The sequence below is a fragment of the Solanum verrucosum genome, unplaced genomic scaffold (genome assembly GCF_900185275.1).
Source record: "Solanum verrucosum unplaced genomic scaffold, falcon-dt-bn FXZP01000170.1, whole genome shotgun sequence".
Lineage (NCBI taxonomy): Eukaryota > Viridiplantae > Streptophyta > Magnoliopsida > Solanales > Solanaceae > Solanum > Solanum verrucosum.
In genome coordinates this window covers 566,423-589,837 of record NW_026020395.1, presented here as the reverse complement: position 1 = coordinate 589,837, position 23,415 = coordinate 566,423, and the positions used below count along the sequence as shown (strand labels likewise).

Here is a 23,415-nt window from a genome sequence, read left to right as displayed (position 1 = left end):
TTGTTGAACAAGATTCTTGAAATTTGAAGAAGGTGTAATATAAACTTTAGGCTTCAACAATTTAATCAAGTCGTTGAATTGTTTCTTCTGTGATTTTGAGGCTTTTTTTCCCATATTTTTTTTTTCTTGCTTAGAACTACAAGAAAGTTTTTAGGATTCAACGTAATTTTTTTCTTAGCTCCTATCGATGGGATAATCCTAACGAGAGCTAGCTGGAGCTATATATATATATATATATATATATTAATATATGTGAAGGATTTGAGGTGCTTAAAGTCTAGACTTCCATGTATTTACACACAAGATGCTTGGAAGAAATTACAAAAGATGCTGAGAATGATGTTTTTTTTTATGCACTAAGGTGTGAAAATTGTAGTCCAATATTACTCTATCCTTTTGTGCATTTTTATAATTTTATTATTGTCCAGTACCTCTGTCATCAACTGATAGATTGAGGGTTCGAATTATGTTAGTAGAGAAATTACTAAAAAAATCATGCTTATCACTACCAGGTATTTTTATCAATATCGATTTTTTTCTTCACGTTGTTGGATTATGTAATTGAGCTTATATATATAAATAAGATATAATGATGAGTGAGAATTCATATCGTAGATTTCAATTGTTTGAAATTGAGACATTGTTATTTTTGTTGTAATTTGTATCTAATTTTTATAATTCACTTATTTCATTAATTCTTATTTCACTCTCTTGGTACTATCTCTCCTAATATATATAGGTGGAACTATAACCAATAAAGAATAATTAGTTGAATATTATTCACTCAAAAATTATATTTTTGTTAAAGTTTATGTGATGTATTTTCTTTGTTAATATGTATTAAAAAAAGATTTCTTTTCTATATTTAAAATTAATTTATCATTAAATTTGCTTCTTATATAAAACAGATCTATAACTTATTTTAAATCATGCGATTAAAAAATATCCTCCTTTCCATAAACTCTACCTTAATTATATATCAAAGTGCATCATAGAAATTTCTGATCTCTATCCATGTGTCACCTCAACAGGCTGTAGACTCATATTATTATTTTATTATATAATAACAATATGCCAAGAATTGTAATTACATGGATTGGTATTTTTGTGTATTATTAGGCAGTTAATTAATTAAATGTAAACGTTAGTCAATTTCTATAGGATTGATACAGGAAATACTATTTGGCAAAATAGATGAATACAATAAAATAAAATGTATGTGTCACCCAGAAGAACAGTAAAGGCACGCAACAAACTACTATTCAGCTACTCTGTCTTATTATGTTTTGTCCTTTTTGAATTCTCACCGGTGGTTAATATCAGCATTATATTAAAGTTCGATTAAATTCAGATTTATGTTGGAAAGTCTCACATTGGGATAGAGGGAACAAAGGCGACTTCATATTTAGTAGAGTATAAATAAATAATTAAATAGTATAATATTTAATTATTTATTTGATCCAAGTCCCCTCGATCTTACTTGACTTCACTCCTAATCTGAACCTGAAACCTTTGATTAAAAATGAAAGAGTATTTTCGTCTCCTTCACAATCCTTATTGGATACAAACAAAGTCAATCTTGTTTCTCATATATGAAATGCATTTTTTCACCTACAAAGCTCAAACTTATATCTTTTTATTGATGTAGTAAATTTCAACTTTCTTTTCTTTTCTATTTTTCACTCAAGCTGTTATTTTATCATTAGAGAAACTTCTTTCAAATTATGTATGATACATATTTTGCAAGTGTAAAATTACTTGCACAATAATTAGAGGGCTTAATATAATTATAATGCTCCTTGAGAAATATCAATTAGATATGTACAAGTTAGATAAAGAACTAATTAATGCTATTATGTCAACAGATGGAGTAATTATTTGCAAGTTTTTCTCCTCTAATTGGGACATATATGTATATAATAATTTAGGATGAAAAGGGACATTAGCATGAAATTATAAAAATTCATATAATTGCTTGAAGTGACTTCATATTATTAAAATCACATCAGAATCTTGAATTTTGGCTGGTGGCTGTCTTTCATAAATGATTGTGATGCCAGAAAGTAGACATACAAAAGAAAAATTAAAAAGAGAGGAAGCCAAAAAAATCAATAAAAATTAAGGATCAATATAAATCATTGTAATTAATATCTATCCCACTAGTGTTTACGGGGTAAACTCTGCTCTAGTGTAATAGCTAACCATTCATTTCACGAAAATAAAATACAAAAACCTAATAAGTTTCAAGAACCACGAGTATTAATGAATTAAATATTAATCATCTGAATGAAGTACGTAGCCGTATTTTCTACACAAGTATGTAATAAATCTAAAACTTGCTACAAAATGTTTTTACACCCTATGATTTTGAACTCTATTCAATAAGAAGATTTCTTTGTGCATTCATCAGTAGTAATGCCTAGTTTTAAAAAGAATACTGTTAACTTGCTTAACAATAGCAACAAAAACTTCAAGAGTGTGATGATTTGTCTTTCTTCCCAGCAAGAATCATTGAAATCTGGAGACCTCTACTGAACGCCTGGTTGAAGAGCAACCGCGTCTGGAACTCTGATACGAATGGGAACCAAGACAAGACCACAACTGGCGCGAATATGAACAGTCCCATGATGCATTCGTATGCCCGTGCCAACTCCATCACTGAATCCCAAATTCCAAGTCCCTTAAAACAGGGCCTGCATGCTTGACCAATCTATGAAAATAAAGGAAGAAATTAGTCACAAAGGTATAATCATGGTCACATGCTATCACAAAAGAAAATATTGATCAGATGAAGCTATATTTTAAAAATGTTGTAAAACATGCAAGTACATTAGCTGTATGACTTAACAATGGGAACGTTTTCATTTCATTCTAGTAGCTTAGTGGAAAAAGAGCAGCAGAAGTTGCTATGGCAATATTACCAAGAATAAGATCAACAACATTTCTAGTGTAATCCCAGAAGTGTGGGGTCTTGGGAGGATAGAGTCTACGTAGGCATAAACCCTACCTCCAAGGTAGGGAGGTTGTTTCCGATAGAACCTTGGATCAAGGTAAAGCATTTCAAAGCAGTTCGGAAAAAGAAATAGGAAGGAAAGAAGCCATGACAAGAAAATAAAGACATCATGGCAAAGTATGCTGAAAAGAAATGGAATAGTAACTACAACAAAATATTAAGGTAATCGAAGTACGAAAAAAGTAACATATAGTAAGAAAAATTAAAGGACAATAGCCTACGACAATACATAGAAACAAAAGTTACCAAGAATAAGATCACTAATTGAAAAGAGAGAGATTGCATATAGATGAGTTACGAGTAGACTTTAACTTTCCAAGTAAATCAAATTGAAAGAATGTAAGAGGGGGGATTGCAGATTTAAATTTTTCTATTTGACCGTTGTCCAAGAACGAACCAAATTAGCAAGAAAATAGAACAAAAATAGATGATCCTTAGGTACACAAAAAAATGAACTTACAAGAAGAATGCCCCAGCCTGTCGGTACAAAGGCAAGAATGGCAGCAAATAGATCACTTAAGGTCAGGCCACAAACAACAAATAACACAGTCATGACAGATACAAATCCAAGGAATAGAAGTGCTTTCAGAATTCTGAACATGAGCTGAAAATCAGTCCCAAATCTTCGTCTGCCCATTGATACCATCTATAGCGAGCAAAATAACAAGAAGCATGATTAGAGAAACACATTAAGGCCAAAATAAGCATGTATAATTGTTCCTTCATAATGTTTCGAACATCCAGTTTAAGCATATAGAAAGGCGCAACATGAATTACTCTGATAGATCAAGTTACAAAGCTAGATGACTGTCGACGAAGCTGATATTTTGCAATTGAAAGAACCTAAATACTCTGTGGATAGACATAACTAGGAAAGATAGAATTATGCTATCTGTTTAAACAACATTTCACCCCCATCAACAGAAAGACTATGGTAAATGTGATTACTTCATCCACTTCCTACATATTGGGGTTTGTTAAGTCGTAATGTGTCAAGCAAGCTAAGAGGTAAATACCTTTAAGACCAGAAGAGCGGTTAGCATAACAAACCAAGAAAGTCCATACACCTGTATGAGATGATTTAATGGAAACCGTAAGACTCTCCTCCAAAATGGAGAGACAAAAGTTAAAACTATATAATGTCAAGTAAGTTCTTACCAGTAAATTTCTGCTGCCGTGAGCTATATCAAGGTGATAGACAATTCCATACTGGAAAATGAAAAAGCGGAAGGCAAGGATAATTTCAATCACTCTACCCCTTATATTTGTGTGTTTTAGATGTTCCTGCTCCCCATTCCACCAAGATTCCCAACTTTTATCCGGTGAAATCCCAATGCCTCCACGATTTCCCATCCACCTCTTCCAATCTGTCCAATCATCTACTGTCTTTTGCCAGTCGAAACCAGATGGATTGAACACAAAAGGAGCAAACAACCAAGAACCTACCAAGAACCACATTGAAATAGTAACAAACAAGTATAACTGTGAATCGCGATATGATTCCCCATAGACTTCATAGACAATTAACAGAATAAACAGCTCAAGCCCCTTGACAAAGTGACTGCGAGAATACATTCTGTAGTTATCTGCATACTTTGCATGAAAAACAACAAAGCCACGACCAGTAGCTCGATATTTAGAACCTCCATGCAAGATAGTTCTACCGTAATAATGTGCTTTTGTTCCGAGTTGGAATGTAAAAAATACAGAAGCAAGCTGCAGCTGCATTATTACAAAATCACCCAGGGCCGTGCGAAATCCTCTCTCCAGCCCAATTTCCATTACCATAGGGAGTACAAGCAACAAGCCCAGCTGAGATATAGAGGAAGGAGCCATAGCCTCTTCAAGAGCTTTGGACTGGCGAACTGTGGAATCCTCCAGAATTCGCTTTTCCAGCCCACTCAAGACCATATATAACCGTCCATATAGAAACACATAGACAGTAAGCACTGTAGCCTGGAAAATTAGACTACAGAATAAAACTCCAGTTGCCAGCAGATATAAATTGTAAGAAAAAATTTGAAACTAAAGAAGGAGACAAACTCATTTTTTTCTGGAGGACTGGATAACTACTGCTAGTGTAGCAACAAGAGAACACAAAAATATCTGAACTTCCTTGAAGATCAATAAAGGTAAGGAAGAAATCAGCACTTGGAACCAATCTTTGTATTTAGGTTCTGTATAGCTGAAGGAATTAGCTTAGCTTCTCACTAGATAAATTCTTTCATACAGTACACTTGTAAACAGCTGCAAGTGACAAGCAATAAATGCAAGGACAAGCCCGAGACTTATTTTTTCTCCTATTCTGTATTCCAAATACTAGAATTGCGATCTGATGGTTTAACTAATTCGTTGCTTATAATTGTATTCTGAATATGTTTACTACATACTAATGAGCACATTCAACACATTTTTCAGAAAAAAAATATGCAATGAGAATGAGGTTTCACATCTATACTATGTCATAAGACCAGGTACATAGAGTAACAGCCTGTTGGTCTCATGGTCTTTCCTGAGGTATAATTTCAATTTTTCCCCTTTCTGTTCGAGGAATGCTGAAAGAGAAGGTATTATCTTAGGATCATATGTAAGATGATGCCTCCTTTGACTATCTTAGGATCACGTGAAAATGATATTAGTTTTTACAACAGCTAGCCAGAAACCTTGCTTGATTCATCAGTCACATAGTCAAAAGATTTTATGCAATGAAGTGTATGCATAGCACTAAGAGCAGTTTGCATACCATGCTGCTGAAGTAAAAAACCAACTGTGGTGAAGTAGAATGACAACATCCTGTAGAAGTCAAATCGACGCCCAAGCCTATAGACATCACGGCTCAGTGTTTGTTCTCCATTTCCATTTGCCACCTTTGCCTCAAATTGAGAGATCTGATTCATCCCCACATCACGACCCTTCCCTACTTGGATGTACTCATGATGTGTTACGAATCCTCCACGTAAAGTTGAATTATAACCTGAAGATGCACCCCAGTTAAGTACCAAAATATGCCTTAACAGTTTCACCGTTAAAAAGACACTATCCCACCTGAAAAGATATCTTCACTCAGGTTAATTGTTTTAGAAGCTTTGCTAATACCACCCCTTGTTACATGAAAGATTCTGTCGAAAATATCAGGATGACCATAATGAAATCTTACCCTGTAAAATTTAAAAAGAACAAAACAAGTTGAGTCAGTCTTTAAAAGAAAGAACAGAAAAATGAAAATAAAAAATAGCCCTAGTGAATTGCAATTAAGAGTTAAAAAAGGTCATATCAAATAGTATCCATTTCTGCACAGTTGGATTAGAAGGTTGAAAGTTGAAAAGGCAAGAGACCACAGGAAGAAGGTCAAAGAAAGCTTCTAATTTATGATCAACATGCGATAGTTACTGGATGGCAATTGGTCAAGTACAGGGACATATGCAATATATTAGTATGGCAATAAATTTGAGCAACTTACTAGAGCTAAGTCCTGAGTAACAAAATTGAGACTGACAAAGTCAAATTGTATCCAGAAAAGAGGTGAAAAGAAAAAGAAAAAACAAAGAAACAAAAAGACAAGGCTATTTAATATTGTAGGGTGTAATTAAGTGTCAAAATGTAGATAAATCATGAATATATATATCCTGAAAAGATTAGGCCCAAAACCAACACCAAACCAGGAAAAGACTCTTCAGTTTTCCTACTTTAGAACCAAACAATTCAGTTATGGTAACAATAGCCTAAACTAAGCCAAACAAATATTCATCCCAAGTCCAGAAAGCTCAACAAGAGAATTGGACTTAAAGAATCAGTTCAAAACATTTACAGCTGCACAAGAACAGTCATGTCTGCATGACTTTTTCTGCAATAGGACTCTTGCACTGCAAGAGATGAAGAAACTATCTCCAGCATTAGTTAGTGCTAAAGAAATAATAGTTGTACATATCTAGGCTTTCCAGGTATATATCGATACATTTATATGAAGTTGATGGTATGGATTTTCTCTCAGGCACTTTTATCGCCAACTGGTCATGAAAGCACAGGCCTGGCCATGAAAGCACATCTGGAAAACTAAAATACCACACAAAGCATACTGTTTTGTGTGGCTACTAGCCAAAGAAACATCCCTTGTACAACACAATTTGATGAGAAGAGGGATCCCATTGCGCTCAAGATTATTATTTTATTTGGAGAAAAAGCAGACATAGTTAACCATCTTTTCCTTTACTGTAAGATAACACCACAACTATGTAGAATTATCTTAAACCTCAACGGGGTATCCTGGACCATGCCTGGTAAGGTTATGCTGAGGTTAGACAGGCTCTAAATAGTTGAGAGGAAACAAGCTTACGGGCAAAGGATATGAGTAGATGGAGAATTGTCCCTGCTTGCATAAGGTAGACAACCTGGAAGAAAAGGAATTCCAGATGTTTTGACGATGTTGAGAATAGAGTGCAGAAGATCAAACTAAACTTCATCTTGCTTTTGTGTTTTTGGTGTAAACAGATTTTCTTAAATGATATTGTTTCTATTGTTGATGTTTTAGATTCAATATAGACATGTAGAACAATAGAAATTGAGAGTGCTTTGTAAATATGGTTTCATTGCAACCCATGTACTGATTTGTTTATTTGATATATAGATATTGTTACCAGTTTCAAAAAAAAAAGTGTTCTTTCTAACAGCTTTAAGCTTTTAGATGAAATAGTCACATACTTAAACAGGTCCAATTTCATATTGTCCATGCTCAAAATGTCCAGTCCTGGGCATGCTGGAAAGAGGGGAGGGACGAAGGATTCTTAGAACTTGATCTCTACAGGCTATGCGAAGACAGAAGAGCAACTGGGTGACATGTTCACGAAAGCCTTATATGGAACCCAAGTACCAACATGATTAACATTAAAAACATAGGTGTACATATATAGGCTTTTCATGTATATAGTGATACATTTATAGGCAGCTGATTTTTAGAAAATTAAAGGCTTAGTTACCTTAGTTAGAATTTCTTGTACTGTTAATGTATTTATACCTCTGATTCTTGGAAAGAACAATACGAGAAATTTGTTGAAGTGTGTGACCATCTCATCTAAAAGCCCATCCTAAAGCTTAAGCTTTTAGAGAGAGCACACTTTTATTATTTAATTATATTCTCAACACGCACGTGCGGGCCTGATTCATTTTCATGAGCCAAGCACGTGGAAATTCTTTTTAATATAGGTGGCGATGAGATTTGATCTCAGGACCTTTGCATGCTCTGATACCATGTTGAAGTGTGTGACCATCTCATCTAAAATCTTAAGCTTTTAGAGAGAGCACACTTTTATTATTTAATTATATTCTCAACAAAATTACTCTATTTTTTTTATTACAGTTAGGTTAGATTATAAGTACCTTTGAAAGTTGATGTCCTTAAACTGATGACTACCATGTGACTGTCAATTAATGTTCATGAACAAAGCAGAAAAGGGTTTGCAAAGTTGAGCTGGTTACTACTTATTTTATGCAGAATAAGTGGATATGTAAGGCAGAGAGCTAGGAGAAAGCAAATGAAAAAATCATTTAATTTTCTTTCCTTAAAAGAGAGAGTCAGTTGGGGGTCTTTCGGAAATAGCCTCTCTACCTCCCTGAGGTAGGGGTAAGGTCTGTGTACACTCTACCCTCCACAGACCCCACTTATGAGACACGGGGTATGATGTTGTTGTTGTTGTTGTTGTAAAAGAGAGAGTCAAACAGAAATCGTTAAACTATATTGTGATGGCCAAAAAGATTTGGGGGAAAATGATGTCCATGTAAAAAAAATTGACCACCAACCAGTACAAAAATAAAACTAAAACAATAAATGTCTAATACAGTAGTACAATGGAACTGAACATTAGCAGCTTCAGGTCTTCAACATATTCTGCATCAGCAGAAAACATATTTCATTGGAAGTCAGCAAGATGACTCACCTTAAGGGATTGGCCAAAATTCTTTGTCCGATGGTTACAAAACTGGTCTCCTGATTGGACATGAACCAAGCAAGCGAAGAGACACTACAACAAAAAGGATAAAGTAAGCAATTCTATAACCGTGTGAGCTATCAAGGGCTTATAACATCAAATATTGCGAACCTTCCAGTAAAAATATGCTCCCTTAAACCTAGTATTGTCGGTCTTCGCTTCCTATGAGGTTTCAAGAATTCTTCCAATACATTCCTCATCTTGAAAGCTTCTTCAAAATAATTATCCTAGAAGAAAGAAGTTAGACTCGTAGTACATATTTAATGAAGAAGCAGAAAAATTAAAAACTTACTTGATTCATATCTATGGTTTGTAATGCTTCTCCTCGAGTAAAAATGATGGCATGATTTTGATTTTCAGGTTTCCCTTCCCCAATTTTAGGCGGGCCAGGAAGCTTGATACGATATATTTCCTAGCATGGCAGCACGAAGACATTTACTTATTCCAGTGATATGAAAAAGAAAGATCACATTTTGTGCAAATTGATCGCTGAGGAAAAAACATTTGTTGACGAAATCTTTGTTTTTCTTTGCAGTCACACTCATACCTCATCCAATTTATCACCTCCCTTCACCAGCACAGAGTAGTAAACCTTCTCGGACTTCCCATTAACAGCTTCATCCCGCTCATCTATGTAAGCAACCCGTAAAGATGGATACCTGAAAAGTTCAAAATAGAAATAAAGATACCCACTTCTTTCTCCTAGAAGAATAGTCGGAATTTCCAACTTACGTCAACATGAGATTCAGAATATTGACATAACAACTACGGTCTCGCTGTTCACTGGACTTCTTCTGAGCACCATAGATCTGACAGGACACAACATATGTGAACTTCAGATCTGCCAATGCCTGTGCACGCTCCTTCAAGGCTCTGTAATCTGTTCGATTCATATCAATGATCCGATATCCTCCAAATATTGCTGCCAAGTAAAGGGTAGATAGTTAACACCAACCACATCCAACTCACAGTATCACAGATATATTGTTATACAAAGAAACAATAAAATTCAAATAGCACCTTTGTCCTCTGCAAAATCCAGAAAGTACTGAAGCTCAAGAGCCTCCCTATAGTACATCATTCCTCTCACTGGAATTCCACGAGCACAATACAAAACAGAGAGCATAGTTGAGTGACAACAAAATATACAGTCAGAAGTTGTATGAAATATCAAAGATTTATTGCGATTCAACCTGTCCTTGCAAGTGTCTGTCCTCTGTATGATACCCAGTAACGAATTAATTCATTCCTGTCTTTACTTAAGTATCCAAGCTTAGGATCATTGATGCGGTCCTCAAAATTTTTCCATTGATCTATTTCATGGTCAAATAAAGGCAATCGAGATTAGTGCTTCATCTATGTTGCAATGTGATTCTGTAATTAACAAGCCACAGATTACACACTCGCCTGGATATATCTTCTGAAGGTAAAACAGAGTGGTAATACCATCCTCATTTTCTTTGTTAAGTTCCTCATCAGAATAGAGAACATCTTCATTATAGTATGGAGTCAAGACACTGAACAATAAATAAATATTGAAATTAGTTCTGCAGTTGCAGCACCGCAAGCGGACACATAGTTGCAACATGAGTAAATAGCATGAAACATAAATATCACGCATTTTAAGCTACTTGGAGGAAGAATTTAAAAGTAACACACATGGTACGTGGACAATTGGCATTTCAAACCAATCAAGTGACGAAATGAAAGCAAGAAGTTTCTCAAGTCCTCTTGTCATTCATTTAATATATTAAAGTGAATCCCCATATTTTCTACAGAATTTCTTTTCAATTGCTGTTTTATCACAAAATCCTTGTACCACAGCTGTCAGGTATCTGTACAGGACAAGCATCTGTTGATAACTGCTATTCCAAAACCTGTTATTGCGGGAGTGTACTCCCTTTATCCCCAAAACTTGATCTGCTTTCCTTTTTAGTCCTTGTGAAACTCACGTTCTTTCCTTAAATAGAAAAAAGCTCTCCTTCCGATATTCAAACTATTCTAATCAAACAGTATTCTATAACACGCCATACTTGACGTCACAATTTCAACTAACTAGTCCAATTCTTCATACTTCAAACTATAGTTTTAAGTACTACAAACCCAAATATCATCTGTACAAACAGTTTACTCTTCGTCTCATATTTAATGGGACAGTGAGTTGAAAAATAAAAGAGTGAGCACATTCCTCTACAATCCATAAAAGTTGTATATTGAGCAGAATAGTGGACAGGCATCTTTTAATTTATTGTTCACATAAAACAGCAAATGGGAAGATGTTCCAAATTGGAAGAGTCAGCATTCATTCCATCCGTAACCATAAAGGTTTGATTTGTATCACAACGAGATTCATTTGTCAAACAGCCACTTTAGCAACGTAGCAGGCCAACATAACTTTAGTTCCTGATCTATAGCTTCAGCAATGCTTCATAAAGAAGGGAAACAATAAACTCACCAGCAAAGCAATAAGGGTCGTTCAGTTCTAGCTCAGAACTAACCTGAAAGAAAGCATATTACGAACTCTGGGAGCATCTGGCATTTTCATAAACAGGGAGTTTGCGAAAAAAGTAATTCGACGGCGAGCATCCAAATTTGTAGGCACATTAATTGCAGACTCTTTCACAGTCAATAACAAATTAAGCCGGATAACCTATAGAAAAAATGGAGTATAAAAGACGCAGATAAAAGGCATTAGTAAGATATAAAACCATGATATAAAGAATTAACGAACAAACAAAGTACAGGTTCAAAATACCTTTTCCTTCCAAGACCTGTTCTGAGTAAGATAGATATTTATCCTTTCAAATCTTTGCTCCTTTCTATCAATCTGGTGAGCTCTTTCCAAAATTCTAGGGAAAAAAGAACAGAAAATACGAAATTATACATCATAATTGAAGATGCTCATCACAGTGCAGATTTGATTACGTAAATCTCGTGTCCTCTGAGAAAACTAATTTCTGTCAAGAACTTACTCATGGCCATCAAACATAACATCTTGAATGATAATTTCCATGATATCTTGGATAAGGTTGATCATAGGGGATCTTTTCGCCTCTTCATCTTCATAATCTGCCACCTATTAGTACCACAATCAAACACACAGAACGTACAAGCAGAAAACTCAGCCTCCAAAACTTCATCAAAAATGCTGAATTCAAGATGGAGAAGAAAACATTTAAATCATGTTACTAGTTTGTGCATATACATGTATTGCACTTACCAGAAGATTCAAGAATCTCTCCAATTTATCATTCAGTAAGGGCAACCCACTCATCCGAAATTTCCTTAAGAACCTTTTTTCTTTTATGCTTTCATCTATTTCTTTGCGTATCTGCTCCACAACCCTATAAAAGAGACCAAATTCCAAGTAATCATATGGATTCTTTGCGACAAATTACAGAAGTACTGTACGACAAATATGGACCTGGACCTTCAGCGTTAGATAGTCAACAATAAAGAAAAAGACTAGATAAGTACTTGAAAATGCCTTACATCTTGTCATCTTTGTCTTCCAGAATGCCAACCAACAAATATCTAAGTGTCTCATAGCATTCGATCACTGCAGAGCGCATAAAATCATCACTTTTGATTTTCCGGAACAGGTCAGCATCTTCTTTTCCCCTGAAATCTTTTGCCATATCCAGTGCTATTGGAATCTAATAAGATGCAGGTGAAAAAACTGAGACAAAAAAGGGAATGTTTCAATGGTCTATATTCAACAACAGGAATCAAGTATCACCTTACTAGCGAGCAAGAAAGGAGGCCACTGAATAACAGACACTTCACTTGATGAATACGGTACAAGAAGCAGATCTCTTTCCCTGGCAGTTCACAGCGACAAAAGAATCACCAACTTAATTTTAAAGTGCATAACTGCAGAAATCTATTCACTAAGTAGCATGATGAATTTCAGGCGTGGTCCCCACTTATGGCTGATCAGATCCTCCATCCGCAAGGAAAGTATGAACTCATTCCACATCTGAGAGAACTTCGCAATGTTCTTCCTCTCCAAAGAATCATCCTACCACAGTAACACAAAGTTCATCAGAAGAAAATAGTTGAAGTAGGAGTTAGGAATTGTGAAGATGCAAGAATATGGGAGCATCTATTTGCATATATAAGTAATTACTACCTCATATCTATGCTTTTTTTCTTTTTTTGAAGATGGCACAAGACGTTCACTAAAAGCTGAAGGAATTGACTCAAATCGTGATCGTAACATCCCTAGCGTCCTTATCTAAACAAAACAAAAAGGTAGAAATAGTTAAACAGTATAACTAGTTTTTCAAGAGGAATAAGGGCATGAAGGATTATCCAGAATAATTCAGTCCAAAGAATGTATTCATTGCTTCCAACCTCGCCAAGGTGGCTGAATGCACCATAGATCCCTCCAACAATTGTAGAGAATATAGCATACCAAATTTGTGTGTCCATGAAATAGACCTGCATGCAATCCATATCTCTTAGAACTCAACGTCAGCTTGTCATTTTCAAGTGATTTTTCTTCCATAACATACCAGAAGAACTGGCGCCCATAGGACAATCACTACTCCAATGTTATGTGGCACTGAATAGCATTCAAATGCAAAATGATTAATTACATGTTCGCAATAAATCAAGGTGAAAAGAACTTTAACAAAGACGTACTATGTGGAAAGAATTCATGCCAGTCAAAGCTTGTGACTCTTATATCCATAATTGCCCTGGTAGGCTGCACTAATGGCAATATCTGCAGGGGAAGGCAAAAAGAGAAACTGAGGAAACAAGAACATCCAATTAAGAGCCATCTCGTACTGAAAAGACATAGAGAGATCTCAGTAAAAACTGAAGCTTGATTTTCTTCCATTTTCTTCTTTATGAAGCAAAGGGAGTGAACATTTTTTTCCAATAGAAATTGCAATAACATCGTTGAATCTTAAGTAATACTTCTGAAGTAGCACATGTTAGTCTGTGGAGATAGAAATTGGTCTGACAAATGATTTAGAATCAACATTAAGTGCAACATAGAGAAACATTGATGTCTAACCTTGTAGTGCACCAGTCAACCATGCACCACAGTTTCTAAGAACATCTTAGTGTTTGAATAGCTAGAACCAAATAATCAATACTTCTGGATGTGCAAGGAAACATCCAGGCTAAAAGCATCCAGAAGCTTCCATTTTGAAAAGCAGTCATTTAATTTGTACACACAAAAGTCATTGCTGCTTGTCATACCATTCCTCTCATGACCTCAATGAATTAGAGTTTAACATATGAAATTCAAAATGGAGGTCATCCAGTCGAGTTCCATTTAGTTGGGGATGTTACGGTCCATTGCAAGTTAAGCAAGATGGGGGAACCGACAATTGCATTGAGCAAGAAAAGAAGAGGATGAATTGAAAATATTCTTCAAGCTGCAAGAGGTATCTAACATAAGTTGTAGTTTTCACATTTCATGATAGTTAAACACATTCTGATAGTGGCTTCAGACATGTTACCAACAGCAACTACTAATCTTGACATTAGTTCAGTTTTTTTTTTAAAGTAATATTTATTAATTATTATGGCCAAAAAAGTGCCCGTATACAAGAACTAAACAAAAAAATTGAAAACCTACAAAAAGATATGATGTCTACGGCATTCTATCTTATATACATAAAGAGATTTCATGGGTGCAGGTCACCTAAGTGAAAGAAGGCTACTCCATAATTGTACAAAATTCATCTCTACACCCTCAAAAACTCTTCTATTTTTTGCTCTCCAAATAACCCGCATAAGTGCTAGTGGAGCAACATTCCAGGCATGTGTCTTTCTCCTACGTACCACAATTCCAACTGAATGTTCTCCTTTCACAGTGCCTGGCATCTCCTGATAAATTCTGTGAGAAATATTGGAAAAGAATATTATTGAATTGTTGTTGTTTCTACATTATTACATTGAGACCCTATTTATAGACCCTAGAATACAATCCTTTACCAAGTAGGATACTATTTAGTATTCCTATTTCTATTTCTATTCCTATTCCTATTCTAATAGGATTGTATAAACCTATTCCTATTCTTATAGGATTGTATAAACCTATTCCTATTCTTATAGGATTGTATAAACCTATTCATATTCTAACACTCCCCCCTCAAGCTAGTGCATACAATTCATGTACCTAGCTTGTTACAAATGTAATTAACACGAGGACTGATGAGGGGCTTGGTGAGATATCTGCAAGTTGATCAGTCGACTTCACAAAATTGACAGTCAATCTCAATGTGCTTGTCTTCTCATTAAATATTGAATTTGATGCATAATGCCGATACAACACAGTGATAAAATTCCAGTGTTGAACTTCCCAAACCAAACTTGCAAAGACTGACTCACATAATCGACATACAAGGCTACTAAACTCCCCCTGAGCAACAAAGTGCTCAAAATCTAGTACAAAGTATGGATCATGCTGGAATCAATAGATTAGTCGATATTAAACAAGTCACCCAAAAACTGGCCAGAACATGCTCATATGTCGGAGTATTAGATTTGATGGCTAAAAGTGGTCATAATCTAAGAAATAAAATTATATGGGTAGGGTCGGAATGATGTCATGACCCAACTAGAAAATAGAAATTATATAGGATAGTTCGAATTGATGGAACGACCCCATTGAAAAAGAGAAATAATATGGGTAGGGTCGGAATGATGGCACGACCCAGCTGAAAAAGTAAAATTTATACGGGTAGGGTTGGAATGATGGCACAACCCTACGCAAATCAGATTTGAGGAGTCACCGGAAAGACGAATGGAACTATGCAAATCAAATATGAGTCACTGAAAAGACACATGATGCTATGCAACTCAGATATGAGAAAATAGTTCGAAAAAAAATCCACGGTACTACACAAATTAAATATGAAAAGTAGTCCGAAAAGATGCACGGTGCTACACAAATAAGATATGCAAAAAAAAGGTAGTCACCGGAAGGATGTCACGGTGCTACACAAATTATATATGAAAAAGTAGTCACTGGAATGATGACACAGTGCTACACAAAAAAGTAGACACCAGAATGATGGCACGGTGCTACAAAAATTAAATATGAAAAAAGTAGTCACCGGAATGATAGCACGGTGCTACACAAATTAGATATAAGAAAATAGTCACCGGAATGATGGCACGGTGTTACACAAATTAGATGTGAGAAAATAGTCACCAGATAGATACACGGTGACCCAACTTTTGCTAACATAATCATTGGCCAGACGGGCAGCATCTATGGGTGCCACCCGCCGGCAGCGGAAGCTCTTTAATTCTCTACCAAGTTCGTAGAGGCTCTGATACCATGTGAGAAATATTGGAAAAAAATATTATTGAATTGTTGTTGTTTCTACATTATTACATTGAGACCCTATTTATAGACCCTAGAATACAATCCTTTACCAAGTAGGATACTATTTAGTATTCCTATTTCTATTTCTATTCCTATTCCTATTCTAATAGGATTGTATAAACCTATTCCTATTCTTATAGGATTGTATAAACCTATTCATATTCTAACAGGATTATATAAACCTATTCATATTCTAACAAATTCCAAACCAACTCAGCATTTTCCACCATAACCAATAGTAGAGGAGTGAATGTTGGAATGGTGGAAAATGGGCAAAGGCATGAAGAGATTTTACCATGGAACAGAAGATGTGTGTCTAGAACAAACAAGACACTGGTTGAGAAGAGAGATTCAGAATGAAAGGTGTTAAAGTATTTAAGAGATAGTGTATCTAGATTCATTGTACCTGAATGAGGAAAAACTTAAAGAAGAATTTATATGATACCTTTGGATATTCTGCACTTAATTAAAGAATATTAACTTATCATTAGCATAAAAATTCATTCTGCCATACTGTGAAACTCTTATATAAAGAGCACATATGTAAATTATTACTTAATCATGTCAATGGGCTCTTTGTTTTATTTACACACGCTATCCGAGCCAAATCCATCCCTATTCTAGGTTTACCCGATGACAAACCCCTACGATAGAATGTTCACGCTCAAAATGTCCAATCCTAGACGTGCCAAGGAAACGCATGTCCCATATTAGTTGAAGAAATAGTTTATCATATCCTTACATGGTTTTAGACACTCCTCAACTCATTAGCTAATTTTTGGGGTTGAATTAGGCCGAAGATCATTTTCTTTACAACAAAATGAAACTCATTGGTTGTTGTCACCTTGTATGGGCTTGGTGAATCCTCACCTCATGAGCTAAATTTTGAGGTTCAGTTAATCCCGAGGTCCACTTTCTTTATATGATATCAAAGCCTCTATGATCATGGTAGAATTTAAAGAGCTTCTGCTACCATTGTTCTAAGCCAATATTTTCTTATTTTCTTCGTAACAGTGTCCTGTGTCGCTACTCTGTCTACCATCATTCAAACACCATTCAACTCTCCGATGATCGTTTGGTTCCACTATCTCTCCAGCGACCAGTGCGCTCCTGTTATGAATCTTTAGGGAAGGATTGATTCACAGGGCGATATATAAATCAGCTCGTTAAAGGGAAGCTGAAACCTTAGAATTCATTAAAAGAGAACTCCGATCTCTTCAACTCTTCAAAGGGAGACTGAAACCTTAGAGTTCAATGGGAGAGAGAACTCAAATCTCCTGCTTTTTGCTGAAAAATGACTTACTGATTTATTCATCAAAAGCCCCTTTAAATAGGAGTCTTATTACATCAATAGGAAGTCTAACTCTTATGGAAGTTGGAGACTATAATCCTATTCCAAACTAATAACTATAACTTAACCTAATCTTTATGAAACTCTGGAACATAAATCCTATTCTAGAATAATAAATAAAGCAACTAAAAATATAATTAAATACTTAAATTAATGACTTCCAACGCATCCCTAACAACTCCTTTGTATCCAACCAGTACTTTCCTCTAAACCTTGATATTCTTGTCCTTGAACTATCAGATCAGGTTACGCTAACAATGTATTGAAGATTTGCAACATCATATCCCTTTTCGATGATTAAGACTAGATTCATCATCGTGTGTAGTACAAGAAGCACTTTCTATCGCTATGCAGTTACCATCGACTTTTTGGAGGAAAATATTCCAACAACATTTATTTTGGTGATTCTCATCATTTCAACAAGTGTAAGTGTCAACTTTTCATGTTTCCAAAATAAGCACACGTTAGTTTTCCCACCTTAAGTTTGAGAGGACCTCCTAATGTATCAAGAGAATATGTATCTAGATCTTTTACTTGATGACGGTGTGAATACATCGTTCAAGAGTATATACGCCGTCGTGAATACAACTATCATATTACGTAGGATATCATTAGATCCAGACAATAATAACATGACAATAGGCGTTGATGATAGAGCTGAATAATGTGTTTTAGCCCTTTTGAAAAAGCCAAGTGGAAAGAAGTCAAGAACATACAAGATGGTTATGCTGAAGTAGAATGCAAAGTGGACAAGTCTATTCACGACAATCTTAGACATGGCAAGCCGCATCATCAGTATCTTAAGACAATCTTTTGATGACATAGCAGTCACGTCGGAATCACATGGAAGTCATGTTATATAGGAATCAATGACGGTTATAAAAGTTGTCGTTATATATTTTTAAAATTTATTTTTTCACACATGTGGAATAAGGACAATCATACAAGAAGAAAACCACTCCTCAGACATGCTAAAATGGATTTATAAGGATAAACGGAATAATAGAGCTTAAGGGAAAACATTACCTCAACATAGTAGCTGAATGAGAGCTTGCTTATGAGGAGCATGATCCAGAAGAGAGTGTACCTGAGCAAATAAAATAAGGGAATGAATTGTTAGATCAGTTCACTGTATCAACCATAATTACGAGTATTCACTATAATCTATTAGCTAACCTTGCCCCACATTCATGCACAGCATACCAAAAACGAATATGAGAGGACCAGAAGAATAGAAATGCTATCAAACAAGACTTGTTTATTTGTGTAAAGATAGAAGACAAATGAGTTCTTACTTTAACAAGGAGAACATGTCTTCGTGCATGCCTCTTCCAACATAAAGCTTAGGCTGGATACACTACATCTATTAGACAAATGTGACAGAACAGTCCATGTAAGTATCAAAGCATAAATATGCTGACCTGAGCCCACCACATAAGGAGGCTGATGATTCGCCAGTTCGAGCGCTCCATGGATTTCCGCAAGAAAGGGAAGAAAAATATAAAGGCAGCCAATATCTCTGGTAACAAATAAATAGCAACACAGTAGTAATACAGTGATTCATTTTCAATATTTCCTCCCAAATTACTGAAGAATCTCAGAACTCCCGCTGGATCCTGAACAGATTTTGCATAAGCAACAGGCATGACGACAACCCAGAATGCTGCAAATGCAAATTTCAGAAGGTAGCGAAGAATCTGGGTGATTTTTAAGCTCCTCCAAGCTCTCAGACTGAGGACTATGTCCAAAGTAGCTGCAGCAAGAACATATATATGGACCACGCTCAGCTAAAGACAGTCACAATATGAAAAATGGTAAAATCTAGGCACACTCCTTACACTTCTAATAAAAAAGTTTCTAGAAGATTGAAAAATGATAGAGAAAGGAAATCAAATAAGGTACTGCAACTACCTCTCAACGCGTTAAGAATAGCAGCAGTTATGAAAATACTCAAGACGCTTTTGAACACATCCGCATCAAAAATCACAGACAAAGATCCTGACTGATTCCATGCAATGATAACCATTGCCTGAAGAGGGAAAGAGGGAGATGAGATCAACACAAATATTTCATAAAGATGACATGAAGATACAAGGGAAACTTCAGTATTTTTGCAAGATATCTTCTTGTATTGTATAAACCCAAGCACCCAACTCAAAATAATGGCACGGTTGTGTAGCGCTTGATCCTTTACTAACCACCTTGATAATCTTCTGTAAAATATTCTCATTCTTATCGATAACCGAGCAAGAACTCACAACACTCCAAGTGATCAGCTAACTGTCAGTTGGAGAACTCACTGTGGACATGTGAAGTAAATATATGGCATACCATGTGCCAAGTTATAGAATCTGAACAGTCCAGTGTCCATCTAATTCAATGCCAGGACAGAAAAATAAACCCCTTTGTTGAGAATACAATTAAATAATAAAAGTGTGCTCTCTCGAACAACTTAAGCTTTTAGATGAGATGGTTACACACTTCAACATGGTACCAAAGCTGGCAGAGGTCCTGAGATCAAATCTCACCCTCTGAGATCAAACCTCACCGCCATCCGTATCAAAAAGATTTTTCACGTGCTTTAAGCTTTTAGATGAGATGGTTACACACTTCAACACCTTGAATTCAGTAAAATCTAAACCAGTGAATTTCAATTCTAATCATATGAAATACATCAAACAAATTTATAGAAAGCTATAACATTCTTCAATGTCAGCTTTGCTAAGCATAGTTGGTCTTAAAGGAGGAGGCTGCATATGATAAATCCTAAGAGTCTAATAAAGTGGAAAGAATTCAGATGATTCATCCAGCCAATTCCCAGAAGTTCAAAAATGAGGGCTAAGTTGATTGATGCCTCGTTCATTAAAGCCAGTGCTTTAGTCGTGCTTAAAGCCTCAACAGACCTTAGCTATTGAACAACTCTTCTACTTAATCAACAATGAGACTTTTTCAACTCTTAACATTTCAACTAGCGAGTAAAGAAAGAGAGGCATTGCATTTGGAAAGAGGGAGAACTGCCCCCTCTCCCCACGACAAGGGCAACCATCTTGATCTTGCACAGAGTCCTTTTTCTCCATTTTGTTCATATTTTCATTACAACTTTCCCAAGCAACTTCTGATGAAAGCAGTACACCAGGGTTTCAAAATATTCTACCAGGGCAGCATTTCAGAATGCAAAAATTACCTTCTTCTTTTATGACAAGGTAATCCACAATCGCTATCCTTCGGGTGCGCACAGGTAAGCCCCTCTCCATTGTAATAGCCCACAAATCACATAGGAGAGGTAAACTGCACCAGGCAAGCCCCGTGCAACGAGCTCGACTAAGAAAACAAGAGGGGGGTTTCAAACCTGAGATCCCCCATTTGGGAGATCCCTTGCTCAACCAACTCGTCCAACCTTTCTGAACCTAATAATTTCATCTGTGATTTAGAATGTTGAATTTGTCTTGAACTATCTCACCAAAGTGAAGGTTTGACATTATGCTAATCTTACTTTAGGAACTTATGTGTAAAGAAACAGAAAATTTAGGAGTAAACAGTTGATGAAGATATAGAAGCAAATCCATAATCAGAAAAGGTGTTCCATGTGATAAAGCAGCTGTCAATCATTGTTAACCCACTGAAATTTTAAAAAACCATAATCAGAGGTGTTCCATGTGATACAGCAGATGTCCAACATCCTTAGCCCATTGACCAATTACCTTCTTGATGTTGTCACATGGAACACAAACATGCAGCCTAGGAGAAAAAAGAGACTTCGCAGAGAAGAAGTCACATATTCAGTAAGAAATAATCCTCTACGGCCTCATTTTCCTTCTTCTGGGATTTGAATAGGAATAGGAATATAAACAAGAATAGCACATACAATCCTACTTAGAATAGGAATAGGAATAAGAATAGGAATAGGAATAGTATATAGAATCCTACTTGTCCGTCTAACTAATGGTTATGTTAACAAAAGTAGGACCAATTATATATACATGAACCCCATATTCAGAGAAAGAAAACTCAGACAGACATGTCACCGTGAGTCAATTTCCAAAGACTTTCTACACTTTTTTGTGTCAACCTTGTATTCGTCAGTATTTATGTAGAGCACCGTGTCATCTTCTCGGTGACTACTTTTTCATGTCTAATTTGTGTAGCATCGTGCAATCCTTCTGGTGACGACTTTTTCATATCTAATTTGTGTAGCACCGCTCCATCCTTTCGGTGACTATTTGCTTATATCTGATTTGTGTAGCACCGTGCATCTTCCGGTGACTACTATCTATGGTTGTTGTTCGTCACTAGCCTTTTAATCAATTAGACACTTAGAATTTTTTTCTCCATGATGATCTCGAGGAAGAAGTCTATATGGAGCAACCACCTCGTTTTGTTGCTCAGGAGGAGTTTAGTAGCCTTGTATTATGTTGATTGTGCAGGTCATTTTATGGTTTAAAATAGTCTTCTCAAGCTTGGTTTGAGAAGTTTAACACGGTAATTCAAGAATTTGGCCCGACTCATGGTAGAGTAGCCACTCTATGTTTTATCGATATTCTGTATCAAATCCAGTATTTCATGAGAAGACCTAAGCACATTGAGATTCATTGTCAATTTTGTGAAGTTGAGTAATCAACTTGCAGATATCTTCATCAAGCTCCTCATCGGTCCTCGTATTAATTACATTTGTAACAAGCTAGGTACATATCACTTGTATGCACTACCTTGAAGGGGAGTGTTAGAATAGGAATAGGAACAAGAATAGTATATACAATCCTACTTAAAAATTGGAATAGTAATATGAATAGTATATAGAATCCTACTTGGACAAGGATTGTAATGTAGTGTCCTAGTTGGAAAAAGAGTCTAATGTAGTGTCTATAAATAGGGTCTCAATGTAATAATATAGATACACAATTTAATAATATTTTTTTCCAATATTTCTCACAGCCTCATTCTCCTTCTTCTGGGATTTGAACCTGAGACATTATGGTTCTCCTCCCACTTCTTGACCACTCCACACACCATTGGATGCGAGAACCCATTGTAAGACATAATTTTCATCCAAAAGAGAAGCCTCGGCATTGAAGAATTAAATAAGTTCAGTCGGAATTCCTCTGAGACAGCATTGCTCCTCAGATAACTATACATTTCAGTGGCATCTAAATGGAGATAAAATAAGCTTGGTTTTCTAAGTATAGCTGAAGAATAATGGATCATATAAAATGAAATATTGGCCAAAATTCTGATGCGTCAAATCCCTTAACATTTTACTGAGGATTGGTTAGCACTGATTAGTTCATTTCCAAAGAGTGTTTTTACTAACTTATAATGGTTGTGACTGTGGCCTTACTGTCTCTGCTTTCTCCTTCAATTTTTCTAACCTTTCATCCCTTGTAAATATGTTCCCACAAATAGTTTATACTTTATAGAGACAAGGAAAGCAGAGCACGCAAATTTTTAAATAAAACATAGCAGTTTACGTGAGTCTGGAGATACCTGAAGTGCCAATATAAAAAATATCCACATCCGATCAAAACTCCTATAAAGGTGCCAAAAAGTTCGATTTTCAACAAAATTTGCCTTAGGCTTCCTCCCTCCAGTAGCAACATTATTATGTCCCTGAAAATCAAGCTAAGTTAGTCCATTTATAGAAAACCATGAGGGAATACTGTCTAAATTAAAGCAAATGAGAGGACAAAATTCAGCCAAATTCTACAAATTTGACAATTCC

At 35.7% G+C, this 23,415-nt stretch overlaps 1 protein-coding gene across 1 annotated transcript in view; it reads right to left on the bottom strand.

Annotated features, from left to right (window-relative positions):
- Nucleotides 1-2,241: 2,241 nt before the first annotated feature.
- LOC125839239 (callose synthase 7-like) overlaps nucleotides 2,242-23,415 on the bottom strand; it is a 29,819-nt gene continuing 8,645 nt past the window's right edge. The window contains 31 exon segments of the mRNA XM_049518209.1: nucleotides 2,242-2,710; nucleotides 3,474-3,659; nucleotides 4,030-4,080; nucleotides 4,172-4,969; nucleotides 5,757-5,774; nucleotides 5,776-5,987; nucleotides 6,059-6,171; nucleotides 8,944-9,027; nucleotides 9,106-9,221; nucleotides 9,287-9,406; nucleotides 9,542-9,653; nucleotides 9,727-9,916; nucleotides 10,015-10,083; nucleotides 10,188-10,307; nucleotides 10,402-10,511; nucleotides 11,493-11,644; nucleotides 11,750-11,843; nucleotides 11,967-12,070; nucleotides 12,215-12,338; nucleotides 12,487-12,650; nucleotides 12,734-12,815; nucleotides 12,921-13,015; nucleotides 13,127-13,231; nucleotides 13,351-13,437; nucleotides 13,512-13,561; nucleotides 13,642-13,723; nucleotides 18,726-18,786; nucleotides 18,995-19,047; nucleotides 19,121-19,452; nucleotides 19,611-19,728; nucleotides 23,181-23,303. Coding sequence (XP_049374166.1) covers nucleotides 2,471-2,710; nucleotides 3,474-3,659; nucleotides 4,030-4,080; nucleotides 4,172-4,969; nucleotides 5,757-5,774; nucleotides 5,776-5,987; nucleotides 6,059-6,171; nucleotides 8,944-9,027; nucleotides 9,106-9,221; nucleotides 9,287-9,406; nucleotides 9,542-9,653; nucleotides 9,727-9,916; nucleotides 10,015-10,083; nucleotides 10,188-10,307; nucleotides 10,402-10,511; nucleotides 11,493-11,644; nucleotides 11,750-11,843; nucleotides 11,967-12,070; nucleotides 12,215-12,338; nucleotides 12,487-12,650; nucleotides 12,734-12,815; nucleotides 12,921-13,015; nucleotides 13,127-13,231; nucleotides 13,351-13,437; nucleotides 13,512-13,561; nucleotides 13,642-13,723; nucleotides 18,726-18,786; nucleotides 18,995-19,047; nucleotides 19,121-19,452; nucleotides 19,611-19,728; nucleotides 23,181-23,303 — 4,365 coding nt within the window. The 3' untranslated portion in view covers nucleotides 2,242-2,470.